The sequence below is a fragment of the Stenella coeruleoalba genome (genome assembly GCF_951394435.1).
Source record: "Stenella coeruleoalba genome assembly, chromosome: 16".
In the NCBI taxonomy this organism is placed as follows: domain Eukaryota; kingdom Metazoa; phylum Chordata; class Mammalia; order Artiodactyla; family Delphinidae; genus Stenella; species Stenella coeruleoalba.
Window position 1 is genome coordinate 46699303 of NC_137162.1, and position 18529 is coordinate 46717831.

Sequence of the window (18529 nt, forward strand, 5' to 3'; positions counted from 1 at the left end):
TCCAGGCAGGTGATGGCGGGAGAAAGGGCTCATTAAAGGCCCAGGGCAGGCAAGGACAAAGCAGCTGGTCTTACTGGGGAGGTGACTCAGGAGGATCACAGCACAAAGGGCCATCGAGAAAGGAAGCTGGGCTGGGCAGACAAGTGAGACGTCCGATCAGGAAGGGTCTTGATGCTGGCTGGGGGACTCTGAACGTGATCCCACAGGAACAGGAGCCAGTGAAGCCTTGGATTTGGTTCAGGTCGGTGAGTTAGTGAACGAGAGGCTGGTGAGAGGGTATATACAGTGGGTGTAGACTCCTCTTTGGAGAAAATTGGCCAAGGAAAAATAGGAGAGTGATAAACAGGACAGGAGCTGATCAAGAGTGTGAGTCAAGGGGGCAGCTTCTGGTTTTAGGTGGGACATAATTTATCATACTTATGGTCTATGAGGCAAGAGTCAGTAGAAAGAGATGCCGAAAATACAGAAGAAGGGATAATAAGGGGTGAGGTCACTCGGGAAGGGAGTGGAAGGAATCCAGACCAGCCCTGAATAGCTGCTCTTCCAGCAACAGTGGAGAGAAGGTGATCAAGAGGGTCATGGAATATACAAGTGGTGGAGGGTGGGGTCCTGAGGCAGTGCCCCCTTCATGGGGGCCTCTACTCCTACCATGACATAAGTCATCTGAGCAAAGGGCGTCTGCGGGCCAGAAGGTTCGGGCATGTAAGGGTCACGCTAGAGCGCAGGGGAATAGCAGGGGCATTACTAAGGTAAAGGGACATGTTTCTTTGGAGGACATAAACTGAGGTTCTATGTCTGTTATGGGAGCAATTCACCTCCCCATGTTGCCCCCGCCATCGTGTGATTTCTCTAGCTGTGCCCAGAAGGAGAAAGACTTCAAAGAGGAACTGATAAAAACAGAGACCTGCTGGGAGGGACATGAGAGGCAGAGGCTGAAGAAGTGAAGGGTATTTGAAAAGGTAGCCAGGGGTGGGGACTGCTAGGGAAGGAAGTGGGTCAGGACGAAAGCTGGAAAACATGGAGGAAGTGGGGGGAGTCTTAGGGACCTGCCTTGGTCATACAGAATCAGAAAGCCAAGTGTGTCACTCCATCCCAGGAACCCCAAGAACCTACTTTGGGCCCGTCCATCAGCTCTGTAAGTGGTGTTTGTAGGAAGAAGGTGGACACGATGAGGTAGACTTCCGGAATATGAACATGGTGGGCCAGAAAGTCACTCAAGACTTGGAACCCAGGAAGCAGGCAGGGGCTCTGGTCAGGCGTGGGAGGGTGGCTCTTCAGGTTATCTATTATCAGGGAGAGGGGCACAAAATCCAATTGAGAAAAATTGCTGTTGCTTCTGGTCAAGGTGGGCGCAGAAAGGAATCCCCTACCACCCACCCATCCCACAGAGATGCCAGATGGAAATATATGTCATACATACTGGAGCACAAGAAAGTGCTCAACAAGAATTTTTCCTATTCCTGACATGCTCATTCATTCGTTCAAAATCAGATGCTTATTTGGTGCCTACCACCTTAGAGGCAACAAGACCTCTTTGTATTACGCAATAAGAACATAGTGTTTTGACAAAATATACAGAACCCCAGGCCTTTATCAACTACTTACAATGTGGTGGGAGGGACAGACTTTACAGAATTAAATACCTAGGTAAATATGTATAAACGATGATAAGCACTATAAAAAAAAAAAGAGAGAGAGTATAACAGAGGTGCCCTAATCCATACGGGACTCTCCTAGAGGAACATTTGAATCAAGAGCTGAAGGATGAATCCCCATCAAACAGGAGAGCCATGCTGGTACTGAGGGTGGGGGAAGCATCCCAGGAGGAGGGAAAGAGCTAAGGAGGCTTTGAGGAACGGGAAGAAACCCCCAGCATCTGAAGAGCAGTGAGGCCATGGTGGGATCCTAAAAAGGAACTCAGAGGGGGCTGGGGCTGATGGGAGGGAAGGGGTCAGGGTCAAGGTGATCCTACAGCACGGAGCTGTGAAAGCCCCAAGCAAGTCCTGGCAGGTCCTCACTCACAGACCACAGGAGGCACCCTGCCTCCTGGAGATGACCACACACTCACCCATCATGATGTCCACGCCCTCGGAGCTGCGTTCCACCCAGGACCCCGCAGACAGGCCATCTTTAAATCGCCCACGGAGGGAGGGGTTTGACAAAAAGTGCAGCAGCAGCTTCAATCCCAGCACCACTGTGCTGGGGTGCACATGGCCCTGCACGAACAGCAGGAACCAATCGGGCCCCAGGTTCAGAAACATCTCTTCCTTTGTCCTGCGGGGGGAAGGGGGTCAATAAATGCTAAAATTACCTCTCAGCCCATAAGCAAAGGACATGTCCAGAAAATTCAAATAACGTTCAGCTTCACTAGTCACGTAGAAAAGGCAAGTTAAGTTTCATATCTGGATATCACTTAGCAAAGTACATGCTACACTTTAAAAGATCGGTAAAATAAAATGCTGGCAAGGTTGCTGTGAAACAGATGAATTTGCCTATTAATGGCTGAAGTGTAAGTTGGCCAAAGCTTTTGAAAGCAGTTGGAAACTATGTACCAATAGCTGTAAAAATATGCAGGCCCTTTGATAGCCCTACTCACTAATATTCCTGCCTACACAGTGTCTGAATGGCCACCCATCTAATTACATCAATGCAGTCACATAAAACACATAATGGTTACTGAACTCCCTTTTTAAACACACTGTTCAAAACTAATCTAAATGGAATAGCCCAATATTTATGCACCTTTATTGGCTCAGACAAAAAAATACATGTTTAACTGTCACTTTCAAAAATGAATTTTAAAACGATGAGTCTAGAGAATACAGACTTGCTAGAGGGAAAGGGAGGGCAGGGAGATGGGAAGCCCATCCTCAGGGGCAATGGTTCAGCAAAGGCCTCAGCCCCGTGCGAGCCAGGGAGGGATCCATCCTGGCTGGGCAGAGTTCTCAGCACGTGCTGCCAGATGAGGCATGGTGAGGGCGTGGCCACCAGGACTAGGAGTCAAGAGACCATCTTCTCTTCTAGTCGTGTCTCCGTTTGCTAATTGGATGGCTTTGGCAGAGCTCTTGATGAGCTCTGGTCATCTTCCTTCATGAGGATGATGAGGAGGAGGAGGATGCTGGTGGTAGTGATGATGATGGTAATGAGAATGGTGGTGGTGATGGTGATGGTGGTTAGCTGATGGAGTATTTATAGTATCCCAGGCACCATGTTCAGAGCTAGCCACTTATTAATTTCCATCTACGGCAGCTACTATCTTAATCCTCATAAAGATGAGTAGAAGAGAGGCATAGAGGGCAGGCTTAGGTAACCTCCCGGAGGTGCCTGGGGGACAGAGCTGGGATTTGAACCCAGGAGGTCTAGCTGTCAGAGCCCAGGTGCTTAAGCACTACACTATACATTCCTTTTCAAAAAAATGAAAAGGCATCTTCCAGTTCTACCATGCTTTGATTTTAGACACGTAAAGACTTTTTAAGCACTATCTGAAAGGCCGTTTTACTGAGGGGTAACTCCCCACCCTGATTCTTCCCTGCCCCAAACACACTAAAATGTCAACTCAGTGAGAGTAGTAAGGATCCAGACTTTCCTTCTCAGCACTGCGTTTTCAGAGGGAGGAATGGCGTCTGGCGCACAGGAGGTACTCAACAAATAGTTCTTGAATTAATGACTCCAGAGCTCAGATAAAGCAGGGAGTCGGAGAGAGTTAATGGAATTTTATGATTACACTTTGTTTTTGAAAGTTAACTGAAGGCAGATACTTCTTTTTCCAACTTGGAAAAATAACTAAATGACAGTAAAGAGCAGAAGAATTTGGCAAACCTTCTCCTTGATAGATGTTATTTAGGCTAACCATTTCTCCATTCTATTGTCTGCCAAGTATAGGACATCAAAATCGGTAATTATCACAACTGCCAAAACAATAACAATGACACTATAGCAATGGTGACAAAAAGCGTTTATTGTAATTACACCAAATCTGTTTTGAGTTACTCATGCCCATTTAACATTTGCATCAGAATATCTTAGGGCAAGGTCTGCATTATTGGGTGGAGAAAATATAATTTTCTTTCTGACTAGTGCAGAAAACCAACTCAGAGATGCTAAACGTTTCATTAAGAAAAGGTTTTAATACGCACTCTGTATGAAGCAGCCTCATGCCAAATCACTCTTTCTGGAGCTACTTACTCAGAGGACAGATGAAGTCGGGAAGAAGATATTACACTGAGCAGCATCTCCAGCAACTGGTTTCTGAGCCAGATTGTCTTTCCAGATGTTTGACTTCCAGCTACAAAAAAGAAAATTCAGATTTGAGAAAAAACAGATGTAAAGAGACAGAATATTTGCTGCAGTAAGCAATCATATTCACCAAATGCTTAGTTCTCCCAGGAGTTGAGACATGGATGGGACTTGAAATTTTGGCTTTCAGTTCTAGATTTCCATGCAATGCTTAAAAAGAATTTCAGGAAATGTTCCTAAAGTTCCCTTTAACTAGAGATGTTTTTGATGCTCCCCAATCACCACCCCTCACCAAAAAAAAAAAAATCCTAAAAATGATAAGGTCAAATTCTCCTTCCAGTAGAGGAATTTTTTAAATTATCATAGGCTGCAACACTTCCTGAGCACCTACTACATGCTGGGCATTATGCAAGGCACTGGGGGCAAAGAAGTGAAGATTGTGATCCTTGATCTGAGTTCCTGCTCTCAATCTGTTTCTAGGCTAGACCTTTGGCATGTCTATGTTGCACTAAAATTAGAGCTTGAATTGTAGCAAGAGGTATATGGTTCCAACGGAAGAAGAAACTTTACTTCTGAAGTGTTATTATAACCCTGAAGGCCATGTAAATATTGTCTTAATAGAAGATGTTTAGTGAGATAAAAGTTTTAGCATGGAGTCCCTATGAGAAGAAGGGTTGACGAAACAGTACACTGTTGTCTCATTATCCATTCATTTTACCCCTTGGTTAGCCAGTTATTTTACCACCAATTTGGGGCACACCCACCATGCTGTAGAAATAGAACTGATGAGGCAGCTTGGAGAACCGGAGTCAGAGTCCCCTCTATTTGGATTCTGGCCCCATCTCTCATTAAGGTCCTAATCTCTCTGAGCCTCCGTTTTCTCATCTGTAAAATGGGAATAATAATTCCTACTTTTCAGGCTTGATCTAAGGATAAGAGATAATTTATCTGGATTGAGTAACACTATCTAAGAGAATCTTTTGCGGTAAAAGTGTTCTCTATCTGTCCTGTCCAATGCAGTAACCACTGGCCTCACGTGGTTATCAAGCACTTGGGACAAGGCTAGTGTGACTGATGAACTGAATTTTTAATTGCATTTCATTTCGATTAATTAGAATTTAAATTTAAATGGCCATGTGCAGCTAGAGGCTCCCATCTTGGACACAGCAGATCCAGAGGGCCCAGGGCAAAGCAGTCAGTAGTTGTCCCCCTCACATTTGCCCTAACAGAGGGAATTTGGAACACGATGTAGCTGTGGTTCTGAGTCTGGTTAGGGAGAGAGAGACTCAAAGAAACAAATCACAGACCTTTGCACGAGATTAAACGCAAGGGCTGTAGAAGCAAAGAAGAGATGACTTCACCTGGCTTGTGGGACTGGGAACGGCTGGTCTAGCAGGGTGAGATGGGGTGGGGGCGGGGCAAGGGAGGCATTCCTGCAGAGCGAACAACACCTGCAGAGCATGGATGGACGGGCGGACCGTCACACATTAGGACGTGTACGTGCTTCAGAGTGTTGAAGCTGGGGCGCATCAGGGGAGCAAGGCAAGGGCTGGGGCATGAAGGCTCCCACCTGCTGGTCTACAGGGAACTGAGCATTATCCTGGAGGCCTTGGAAGCCATTCCAGGTTGTGAAGGAAGCACATACAATTTGCGTTTATTCGGGACCATAATCATAGAGCTGTGACCTCATAAGCCACCGTGTGGGAACAACAGCTCGGCTGTGGGTGCCTTCCCCCTCCTCCCCCTCAGCCTTGCATGCACAATGGCCCCACTGCATGTTCCTCTCAGGGCCGTCATGGGGGTTGTCTTGCTGCCTTCAGGCTGGCGTCTGGGAAAGGTCTTCTCACCAGGCACGGAGGGGTCCGGGGCTCCATCCATGCAGATCTGCCTCTCGTTCACCGATGAAGGCTTGAGGGTGTACACAACAAACAGCCCGATTCTTAAGACAGAAAGAGAAGGACACGCTCAAATGTGGGCTCAGCCCGTCTCCTAAACACACCTGAAGGTTTTCTACAGTGATCCACCTAAATGCGGCTTCAAGGGAGGGTTTGAGGGGAATCGTGTTATTCTGTGATCAATGGGATATTTCCAAAGACTTCTCAGATCTGTCAGGATTCATCAGAGCAGCTAGCTCTGGCTCTGCCAGCTCAACAGAACGAACAGTGGTGAGGACAGAAAAGGTGAAACGTCCTGCCAGAGGGCACTATCCTTTGGGAAGTCTGCAAAAGGCAGGCATGTTGGGTTGTTGGTCGGTGAGGATGCCTGTGCTCACGGAATTTCTGGAGTTCTTGGCACACGAGGTGTGTCCGAGCACCAGGGAGCAGTGAACACACAGCCCCGCTGGGGAGTCTAGCAGACCCACCCCTTTTTTCAGCTCTCCGCCCTGAACAGAGAAACTCCTAGGAGGTTCCAAGGAAAGAGAACCTGCTGCCGCATTGAAGGGGCAGTGCTGCTGGGCTGAGCATGGTCGGGGAGAGCTGGCGCCTACGTTCCCTCATTAAACAGCCCCGAGGCTCTGCCCTTCCCCCTGGGGACCTGGCGCAGTACCTGTGCAAGTCCTGGAGGCTGAAGTGGCCCCTCAGCTGACAGCCCAGGATGGCAATGATGGTGGGTATCTTGGAGGGGGCGAGGCCTGGCTCGTTGAAGAGGAAGATGAGCTTGGGAATAAGCCGCGCCTGGTGAGCGACTTCAGCATTCCGGGGTCCTTCCCTGGCGAGCCCAGGAGAGAGGCAGTAAAAGCTTTTACTGGAATGAACCAAATTTGCTATGTTTCTGCTAAAAGGTTCCACAGGCTGGGCTTGCTCCGTGGCCCTCTGACTCCGATGCGCTCCTGGCAACTCGTCAAAATGCTGTCAGACACCCATCGAATACGTGTCTGCCCAGTGCCAGAGTCGCTCGGAGATGAGCCTCCCGGTGCCCTTCCACCCCTCCACCCCCTCACGCCCCCACCCCTGAAAACTGCCTTCAAAGACAACCCCAGCTATTGACTTTTAAATTCCAAGCCTCAGGGAAAACTAATGCTGGTCTCAGAAAACTCAGAACAAAGAGAGCAGACTGGAGTGTGACCACGGAGCACTTCCCAATAGCCGGAGCGCGGGCCTCCGCGAGCCCATCTGGGTGTGCGTCTTCCTGCCCACCCCAAACCACAAAGTGGATGAACACGCCGCTGAGAGTCCAAGGGGGAGAGAGACAGAATTCAAGCCTCTGCACTCCCTCCTTAGGATAATCGCGAATACAATTTCCAGTAAATTCTACTCCCCCAAAGAAAACAGCTTCCAGGGTGAGTGTCCGTCTCTTAGAAAACAACAGGTACAGAAAGAAAGTGGAAAGTGAGAAAGAAAATAAAGGTGGAGGAGAACGAGTCTGGGTGGATTGCTCCTTCTTGAACTGTCTTTTCAGCACTACTGTGTTGAATTCTGCCGAGTGCCACATCTCTGATACACAAAAGAGGCAGAACCAGCCCAGTCCTGCGTGTGACTTGCTCTCATGGGCTCGATGGGAAGATGTGCATTCATCACCTATGAGACCCCACTGTCCTTTGTGCTCTTTCGAATCACAGCACTGAGTAGCCTGCTCTTCTGTATTCCTCCACCACAGGGCTATGTCTTGTGCTTCTCTGAACTTCTAGCACTGAGAACTGGTATGGAATGGAGTGGGTTTATAATAGATAGGCCATCATGAACGGCTGCATGAAAAGATGGCGGCAAATACATTCAAAACACCGAGGTCCTAATGCTCTCCAGAAGAGGTGACACGTGAGGAGGCAGGTGGGGGTGTGTGTGAACAGCTTTATTTGTGAGGAAGGAGGTGGATTGATAGGCTGGCACCCCTGCCTCCCTTCCCCCAAATTCTCATCCCTGGTTTTCCTTGGGAATTACCTCTTCCTAACTCCCCTCCACCCGCTCCAGAGGGGAAGTCATGCTGCCTGGCCACGTGACCCAAGATGGCCCCGTGAGACTCCATCCTATTGCTAGGACTATCGAGTGAAAAAGAAGCCCTGTCTGCCGACTGTGCTGGACAGAGGACATGCTGTGAGGATGCCCAGCCAGAATGAAGTTAGCACAGAAGAAAGCACAGGTGAGACCAGGGACAGATCTCAGATAAAGTAATATGAGCATCACCCAGACAACATGTGAAGCTCTGCCTCGGTCAACTGTATGAGCCAATAAATTTCCCCTTTCTCCACCTTCCTTTTTTCCCTCCCTTTCTTCCTTCCTTCAGTTGGTTTGAGTTGTATTTCTGCCACTTGCAATCAAAAGAGCCCTGACTAATTCAAAAAGTGACACTCAGTGTGATGGTATCTGGAGGTGGGGCTTTTGAGAGATGCTTAGGTTATGAGAGTGGAGCCCTCATGAATGGGACTAGCACCCTTATAAAAGAGACCCCAGAGAGTTCCCTCACCCCTTCTGCCATGTGAGGTTGTAGTGAGAAGACAGCCAACTATGAACCAGGAAGTAGGTCCCCACCAGACACTGAATCTGCCAGAGCCTTGGCCTTAGACTTCCAGCCTTCAGAACTGTGAGAAATCAATTTCTGTGATTTGCAAGCCACCCAGTCTACGGTATTCTCATTATAGCAGCTGTGCAGACTAAGACAGACATGCTACCACCCGGGGACCCAGTGCTCTGGGAGGGAGAAGGCCGTGGTTGCTGAACCACCGGCTGTCCTATCCTCTCAGTCCCTGTTCTTGGCATGAAGCCTTTGACTGTACCCCCAGGCTGCCAAAGCCCAGCTTACCTTGGTGATTGAAGGATTTCCACAAGATGGGAAAAGAGGGAGAGCTCCAAGTTGTCCGCAGCATTCATCCAGAGCTAGAAGACAGAACAAACACACTGAAACCCAGGTGTGTGGAGAGAAGGGTTTCCAGGCAGCGTGAGCAGGTACGGTGCTGGGCGTGGTCTCCTCTGACTTGGAATCACTAACACAGCTTCCCAGCTCTGGAATCAGACTAGCTCTCCTGACAGCTAGAAAGTAGAGGGCACCTCCGCCAGGGGCAAGTGCAAACACCAATTCCTATCGTCCCCATCTCTGCTGCTCTCTGGAGCTTCACTGTGGGTCTAGATGCTGACCAAGGACACCTGCACTAACCATCTCCTACGTGTGTCCCACCCTGGGCCCTGCAACCTGCTGTGTCCACACACCAAACAACATCTCATTTTCATTGGATCCTACAAGGCAAATACCAGTGCTCCCAATTCAGAGATGTGAAAAGACAGGCTGAGACAGACCACTGAGTGACAGGTACCTCACCACCCGCAAGTGATAGGACTGGAATTAGAAGCTGAGTCCCACCTCTCAGGTTTTATGCTGTAGCAACTTGTGCATGCAGTTTCTTCAGTTCCCCTATCTACAGAACCTGCAGCACAGCCCATGTTCCCATCTCCTGTAAACAGAACTGTAAGTGTGAAATGCACTGAGATTCTGAGAGTGAACTTTATCCCTCAGGTTGCTTTCTTCATTGTAAACAAAATGCAGCTGCTCCCCATCCTTCTGGGGCAGAATGGTGTGCCTTCATGCCTCATTTCTACTTCCTTTTAGAGAGCTCTACTGTTTCTCATCTAAATGCTGACATTTCCTAAGGCCCAGAATCTATAAGGTTCAGATGTAGGATTATAAGAGTGCACTCATACAGCAGCAAAAAGAGCTCACACTTACAAGTGATACCATTTGCCTGCGGCAAGAAGCATCATACAAAGTCCTAAAACGATATCATTATCTGCGTTTAGTAGGTAAGAACAGTGAGGCTCAGAGAGACTGAGTAACTTGTCTGGCGCCCCACTGCTTTTAATTGGCAGAGACTGACTTCAAAGCCTGGGCAGTCTGACCATGAAGCCCAGTCTCTTGCCTCCTCTCTGTGTTCCCCTACAGGCATCTCCTGCAGGCAGTGACCCAGAGGGTCAATAATCAACCTCACTTGAACCAAGCCGGTGGCCATGGCGCCATCCTTTTACTTACTGGGGAAAACAGAAGAGTCTCAGCGGACATAAGTTTATCAGGAAGGCAGAGACTGTCCCTCCCCAATCGCCAGGGCCCAGCATCACACGTGCCATGTAGTGGGCACTTAATAAGGATCCATGACATTTTTTAAAAGAGTGAATGCAAAGTAAACCAAAGTAAGCTAAGTGGATTACTCTTACGCCAGAAACAGGCTGACAGACTTCCAGCTCCCGTAAGCACGGCCCCTGCCGAGGACACACAGAGGTGGGGCAGCGGCATCTAAGAGAGCTGCTGTGGGAGGGAGGCAGGGGTAGCCAGACGTGGCATCCCAACATACTCGAGAGGGTGCCAAGAGCTCTGCATGCTTGGAATTCATTCATTCATTCACGAAGGCAATCATGAGCAACTGATACAGCAGGCTCTGTGTCGGGAGCTGGAAGAGCTGAGAAAGTAAGACAGGAACCCTGCAGAACCCCTTACCCTTCCCACGAAACAATACCCCTCCCCCCGTTCCCTTTTCCAGAGCTTTAGAACAATAAGAAGTTGCCACAGCACATTTGAGGTTGCCTAGCTGTTTTAGAAATTATTTTATATAATACCAACTGTCTGAATTTTGGGAAACATGCATAATTGAATCCTGCGGTTGTCATCCTGTGTCACATAACCCCTGTACGAGAGACTGCATTGAGATGTCTGGCTTAAATTTGTTCGAATATCAAATTCTGTTCTCTCCCCACCCCTGGGACCACCTCACTCTCAGAAAGAGGTGGCCTCTTCTGAGACCACAAGCCTAAGACACGCATGACTTCGACTTCCTGTCCCTTCCAGCTTCTCAACTTCCTGTCCCTCCCTGCCGCACACCCAGCATCAAGGATCACGCACCTGCTCCCGTAACCCACTCTCTGGTCTCCAAACCCTCCCTTTCCTTGAAGGACTTGTCCTGTCAGTTTGATTCTCACACTGGTATTTTAACCACCCCTTTTTCACTGCTCAAGTCTCCTATCTAAGTTCTGAAACGCTCCTCCATCTACTTTCTTCTCTCTCTTTTTCTTCTTCAAAAGCCCACTGACTGTCTCCTTCCCGCCTCCTCCCTGCTCTTCACCTCATGTCTGACCCCACCATTTACTCTTCACTGGGCCCGTCAGTGACCTCCAAACACAACCCACACAGCCCTGCCCTTACTTCACCTGATGTAGGCAGACACTGGGGAAACTCTTCTTCTTTTTGAAATTCTCTCCTCCCGATCTTTTAAAAATTTTATTTCATTTCATTTTGTTTTAGTGTGGTTTTTTAGCATCTTGTTGCTTGTTTTTATTGGTTGCCTATTTTCTTAACCGCAGTGAAAAAGCACTGGCTCAGCTGAGGGGTAAGTTTATTCAGGGAGGAACAGGCAGTGGGAGCCTGGTGGCTTCCTGCTTGGGTCATTCCTGGGCTGGGCTGATGGCAACGATGTGGAGCCAAGCTGCCCAAGCACGGCCGCAGCATTTCGGAAGGGGCAGCAGTGCTGCCAAGGCATGCCGTCTTGTTTACCAGGGTGGTAAAGCCATTTGTGCGTATCTGCTTCCCCGTTGTGCACAGGAAGCCCGTATCGCAGGCCTCGCTGGATTCCCCCACAAGCCCTGCATCTATCTGCAGATCCAGGTTTGGGTGTTCATCCTGGCCTGGTCCAATTAGATAGTATTTCATTTAGGTTTTTTGTAGCTTTTATTTATGAGTAAGATTGACCTGTACTTTTTCATTTCCCATACTATCCTTTTTTGGTTCTGGTATCAAGATTAGCTCATGAAAGAAGCTGGGAGAAATAATACCTACACTATGATCACGACTATGATTTTTAAAAAATACATATATTATGCATAGAAAGTACAAAAAAAGGGATGCATTCAAAGTTAACAACAGTCATCTGGGTCTCAGAAAGAGGAGTTTTTCTTCCATTTTTCTGTAGTTTAAAATATTCTATAACAAGCACATATTATTTTTTAATTAAAATAAACAGTTTTTAAAATACTTCCATGGACTGCAGTGTGTACCGGCTAAAGTGTGCGCCCTGCAGCTTACCATCCCCCGCTGTCTTCTCTCCCTCCCCCTCCAGCCTCACCTCTACCTGCAACAGCATCCCCACAGGTGCCCCAAGCCCCCTGCTCTCAAATCCCCATGGTTGCTCTCACCCCCACACGTGAGCAAATAGCACCCACTCCACCTGAAATATTCCCCCATTGAACACATTCTGTCAAACTCAGCCCCAGAGCCCGGATCTGCTGAGCTGACTGTCCTCTCCTTCCACTCCCCAGATGCCCTGTGCCTCCCTCACCGGCACCCAGCACACTGTAGCACCACCTCTGTCGTGTCCTGGGCCCCATTGTTGCGTGCAGGGCCTCATCATGGGTATCACCATGTCTCCAGAACACACCAGCACCTGACCCTAGTGGGCACTCAGTAAACAGTGCTTCGGGAATGGATCTATCCACCCAAAGGTCTGTGCAGGACTCCTCACTCAGCCTCAGGTGTGCCCTCAGCATCTCTCACTCATCCCTTTAAAGGAACATTTATAACCAGCAAGGCACCATCCAACGGAATTGGTATGTTTTAAAATCCTTCTTATATATGGAAGCTTACACTTTTAAAATCCTTTTCCAGATACTATCTGATTTGGCTCCCACACCAGCCTGTGAGGGAGAGGAGATGGTCTCCCTTTCACACATGAGAAGACTGAAACTCAGAGAAGTCAAGAGACGTGCCCGAGGCCACACAGCCCATTGGTGGTAGGAGTTAATTATTAAACAAGGCCTCTGAAATCCAAAGCCCTGTCAGTTTTCTCTCTCACTACCATCTTGACCATCAAGGAAGCTGACCTGCTGGGTTTAGAGAAAGCTCCAGGCTTTCTGTACCATCACACACCTGTTCCTTTAGGGCTAGTGACCAGTCTCCAGTTTACCTCGAAATTGCAGAGGATGTGCTGGAAGACACCAATGTTGGTGATAGCAGAGGACCCAAAGCCCAGTTCTGCGGTGCCGGCAACAGACAGGATCAGCTGAAAAATGCGATGGTTTAGGAAAGAGGTCTTTTTCCTCAGGAGAAACGCCATTATCTGCAAAGGTTAAAACACAAAGCAGTTTACTCATGAATGCATCGTCACCACTCTTTCTCCCTCACCCACTTGTTCCTACCAGCACCTTTGGTCAGCCCAGTCTGAAAGCGCTCCGCTCTCTGGTGCTACCTCTTCCATTCCCTTGTTATCAGAAGGAAAACATATACCAACTTCTGGGCTGCTTCCCCACCAGTGTCTGCTTTTCTGTACTTGAGGCTTCACCTCTCACTGTGGGCCCCCGGCTCCTTCCTGAATCTTACACATTTCCAGAATGCCACCTTCTCCTGGTTTCTTTCTACATTTCTGAGTATTCTTCTCATTTTCCTTTACTGAATCCTACATTCATACCCATCCTACAGATGTTGCTATATCACTAGGAAGCCACCACCGGCCCACGAACCCAGTTACATCAGCTTCACTTCAGGCTGCTGCCAACAGACGTGCCATTCTGCTGTGCCAGGCCCTGGGAAACTGGCAACACGCAAGCATCCATACCGAGTTGGAGGCACTGGGATCCCAGTGGCCCACACTCATCTCAGAGACTAATGAGATGGACCTCACCTAGCCTCATGCCTCTGTTGACCTCAGTCACACAAAAGTCAGGCTGACCCGCCATCCACTTGCATCTGGGTTCTCATCAACTTCATCTGGATTCTCAGCTCAGCTCATCCACAGCTCAATTCCCTACGCCTGTATCTGACACAGTCCACCCTTCTCCCTGTCCTCTCAGACACACTCTTCCAGTGTGTCATTAGGAAGTCTCACTTGTTGTTATGAACTGAATGTCTGTTCCTCCCCAAATTCACATTTTGAAACCCTATTCCCCAATATGATGCTATTTGGAGACAGGTCTTTTGGGATATAATTAGCATTAGATGAGGTTATGAGGGTGGAGCCCTCACAGATGGGATTAGTGCCCTTATAAGAGGACAAGGGAGCTTTCTTCCTCTCTCTGCTCTGCCATGTGAGGATACAATGAGAAGTTGGCCATCTGCAATCCTGAAGGGAGTCCTCACTCGACCTGACCATGCTGGCACCCTGATCTTGGACTTCCCAGTCTCCAGAACTGTGAGAGAATTAATTTCTGTTGTTTATAAGCCATCCAGTCTATAGTATTCTGTCATAGCAGCCCAAACTGACTGAGACAATTGTAATCAGAAAATAATATCTTTCCAGACTGTTCCAGTCACTTCTTCAGCATATCCCCACTCCCCAACCAGGACATAATTAGGATGGCTGAAAGCTGCTTGAGAAAAGTCACTCAGGCTGACTGGTTTCACTTTACATTAATAGTGTCAAATGTCAAATTAGTACTCAATTTGGCCTGGCAGTCCAACTCTTTTTTTAGTAAGCTGGCTTTCCTCATCCTAAAGATGATGATCTCATCTCTTCTCCTCTCTCCTTCAGCCTCCCAACCCTCCACCACCTGACTCAGTACACAGCTGAGAATTTAGAACCCATCAGACGTGAACACTCTCATGTCCCCACCATCAGATCCACAAATGTCTGCACTGCATTCCTTCCTGTCACAAGCAGGGTTTCTCTTCACCTGGCCTCTGGGACCCACCCCTCGCCTGCTCCTTGGGATAGCTCTTCTCTCCTAGCTTCATCCATCCTTCTCTCTTCTGTCACTTTCTTCCTGACAAATATGCCCTAGTAGTTCTCCTTTTAAAGATAACCTTCCCTTGAACCCTAATCCCTCTAGTTTGGGCCCCATTTCTCTACTCTTCTTTGTAGGTAAACTTCTTGAAAGCACTATCGGACTTCTCTGGCGGTGCAGTGGTTAAGAATCTGCCTACCAATGCAGGGGACACGGGTTCGCGCTCTGGTCTGGGAAGATCCCACAGGCCGTGGAGCGACTAAGCCTGCAAGCCACAACTGCTGAAGCCTGAACACCCTAGAGCCCGAGCGCCACAACTACTGAGGCCTCGTGGCATGCTGCAACTACTGAAGCTCGCGTGCCTAGAGCTCGTGCTCCGCAACAAGAGAAGCCACCACAATGAGAAGCCCTCGCACTGCTACAAAGAGTAGCCCCCGCCCGCCACAACTAGAGAAAGCCCGTTGCGCAGCAACGAGGACCCAACACAGCCAAAGATTTTAAGAAATTTAAAAAATAGAAAGCACTATCAACACACTCAGGCTCCACATCCTCACTTCACATTCTCTTCTCAACCCCCTTCTGCTGGTTGCTGCCTCTTCCTGCCCACCTGCCTTAGAAAGGTCACTAGTGATTCCCAGGTGCCAAGTCCAACAGGGACTTCTCTGTCCTTAGTTTGCTGCATTATTTATCAGCATCTAGCATTGTTTGACTATGCCCACCTTCTCAAAACACTTTATTTTTCAAATTCTTTGACAAAGCATTTCTTTGTTTTCTCTTCCTTCTTCCCTCTCAACCTCCCTTGTTGGGTTTTCATCATATTTCCAAGCTCTACCTGGTTAGTTCCTCACTGCTTCCTCCTTTGTCCTCTTCTCTCCTTTCACTACTCCTTTTCTTTGGCTATTTCATCAATTTCCTTAGATTAAATACCATCATGATGCTACTGATGACTCTCACATCTATACCTCCCACCAAGCACGCCCTTCTGAACTCCAGAGCTGGGTATCCCACCTGATATTTTACCTTTGATGTCTCACAGTCACCTCACACTTAGCATGTCCCAAATGTCTTATTCCTTCCTGTCGGCAGCACTCTGGGTGCACAGCACTGGCTGTTTTCATATGCTACGTGCCAAGACTGCTCACAAAGACTCCAAGTCTCCCCAGATCCGGGATGCAGTCTCACATCATGTTGGATTCTATCCAGTCTCCGATCTTGACCCTTCAAACCATCTTCCACACAGATGTCAAATGTCATTCTAAAGCATCATTCATTCCACTTCCCTGTTCTAAGCCTATGAATGGTTACTCATCACCTCTGAGATAAGATCCATGCTCCTTGGAGTGGCAGGGCTCTGACCCTTCCCTCCGTCTCCATCTAGGCTGTGCACCTGCCTGCAAATGTACTTTCCTCCCAGCCATGTCGAGGAACCCATCTTGGATCCCTTAAGTGTTCATAATGTTAATCTAGAACACCATCCTCTATCTTTACCATGTTATGAAAATCCATCTTATAAAACTTGGCTGGATGTCACCTAGTCTGACAAGAGGATGATAAATAAGTTTGATAGAAATAACAGATAGGAAGGGTTATGCTCTCCAATCAGCAAACCAACAGATAAATACAGAGTAAACGTCTAAAAAATGATTAAATCCACTCCTGAGCCAGCCAGTTAATTGAAGACCCTTGTTTTCATTCACTGATTCATTCCAAAAATCATTACTGAACACTTACTGTCTACCATGTGCTCTTAGGATGCAACAATGAACAAGCAAACCCAGTCCTGTCCTCATGGGGCTTGTGTCTAGGGGCAAAACAGACCACAAACATGGCAACAAGTACATATACAACATGCCAAACAGGCATGCACATTAGGAAGAAACAAAGCAAGAAAATGTGTCTAGAAAGAGATGAGGGTTCTGTTTTATAAAGAGTAGTCAGGGAAGGCAAAAAATAGTAATAATAATCTTGTTTCTTTACTCAAACCTGCCATTTCCCACCTCTCTACCATTATCTCTTTCCCTAAATACATAAATTTTTGAAATATTTCTATTGTAAGCCATAAGAGTTTTAAAATTTTTTCTTCTGCCTTCACATTAAAAAGTACAACGAATCTCTGAATCTGATGGGTTCTTTACTCAAACTATTTGGGAGTCCTTGTCTCGTGATAATATTTTTCTCTCTACCTCATTAGACAATGTTGTAGGCTGACTGTATCGCCTCAAAATTTATATATTGAAACCTAATTGCCCGTATGACGGTATTAGGAGGCAGGGCCTTTGGGAGATGATTAGGTCGTAAGGATGGAGCTCTCGTGAGTGGGATTAGTATCCTTATAAAATAGACCCCTGAGAGCTCCTTCATCTTTTCTGCTATGTGAGGACACAGCAGAAAGATGGTTGTCTATGAAACAGGAAGTAGGTCCTCACCAGACACCGAATCTGCCAGCACCGTGGTCTTGGATTTCTCACTCTGAGAAATAGCACTCTGAGAAATAAATTTCTGTGGCTGTTAAGCCACCCCATCTATGGTATCTTTTATAGCAGCCTAAACAGACTGAGTCAGACAGAAATTTCCACGGAGGGAGGGACTAAACCCATTTATTCATCTGTATCCCTAGACTGACACTGCCTGGCTCTTAGGAGGTGCTCAGTCAATATGTGTTGAGTAAACAGATTCCATTCAAGGGCCACTTTTTGCCTCTACCATCTCTTTCTGAAAAGCTCAGCCAGTCCAGTCCTCTAGACCTTCTCCGATCCCCTTTCTTTTTAAAGAAGCTCTTTGTGACTCCTCTACCAAGCGTGACGCGGCCACCTCGGCAGCCCTGGAGCACATTAACGCTCCCAAGGCACTGCATTCATGCGACAAGCGCTCACTGAGAACTCACGACGTGCCGGGCCCTGCAGTGGGCAGCGAGGAGACAACGGCGAACACAACAGGGCCCAGCTCTTAGGAGCTCCAGGGTTCTGGGAAGATGGAGGGTAACCACTGGGTCACGGAGACTGTGGTAGCTCTGGAAGAGAATCTCGGACACTTGTTGCATTTGATTTGTACTGAAATTATTCTGGTATTCGTCTTATTTTATCCTTCTAGGTCTACCCACGAGAGCAGGAACTGCTTTGGGCCTTTTTAGAAATGCTCACAGTAATTATTAAAATCCCTAGCCAGAGCAGATATCCATGTGCTGAACTGGGACAAATCCCACTACTACTGCCTTTAACAATATAATCAGAGAAAACTGTTATATACCAGGAGCCTCAATACTTGCATTTTGATATAAATCTGGCCACACACATTCATTTATTCCCCAGATATTTACTGAGTCTTTCTGGTCTCAGTAATACACTGGCAAAGAACAAGAAAAGCCCAGCGCTTTAGACCATTACAGTCTGATGGAGATGAGCAGAGTGATTATCACAGCACTGCATGAGAGCAGTTAGACCTGGGCATACACACAGTGCCACAGAGGCTGGGAGACGACCACATGGGCAGTGCAGGGGTCAAGGGAGATGTACCCCTTGCCACTGGAGCTCCACCTGGGAAAAACAAGAGGAATGTGCCTGGGAAAAATGATCAACAAACCATGGGCACAGGAACACAGGGTCACACTATGTGTTTAGTGATCCATGACCACACGGGATTTGAGGACACAGGAGTGTAGGGTATGAAAC

General features: G+C 47.8%; 1 protein-coding gene across 1 annotated transcript in view; it reads right to left on the reverse strand.

Annotated features, from left to right (window-relative positions):
• The window catches only part of LOC307175471 (WD repeat- and FYVE domain-containing protein 4-like), a gene marked incomplete at its 5' end in the record, with an annotated part of 227684 nt that overhangs the window by 157145 nt on the left and 52010 nt on the right, over window positions 1-18529 (reverse strand). Inside the window, 7 exons of the mRNA XM_079900580.1 lie at window positions 1114-1283; window positions 2069-2274; window positions 4186-4285; window positions 6084-6175; window positions 6784-6945; window positions 8974-9047; window positions 13109-13261. Of these exons, the coding sequence (XP_079756706.1) occupies window positions 1114-1283; window positions 2069-2274; window positions 4186-4285; window positions 6084-6175; window positions 6784-6945; window positions 8974-9047; window positions 13109-13261 (957 nt within the window). The remainder of the gene's footprint in view (window positions 1-1113; window positions 1284-2068; window positions 2275-4185; window positions 4286-6083; window positions 6176-6783; window positions 6946-8973; window positions 9048-13108; window positions 13262-18529) is intronic.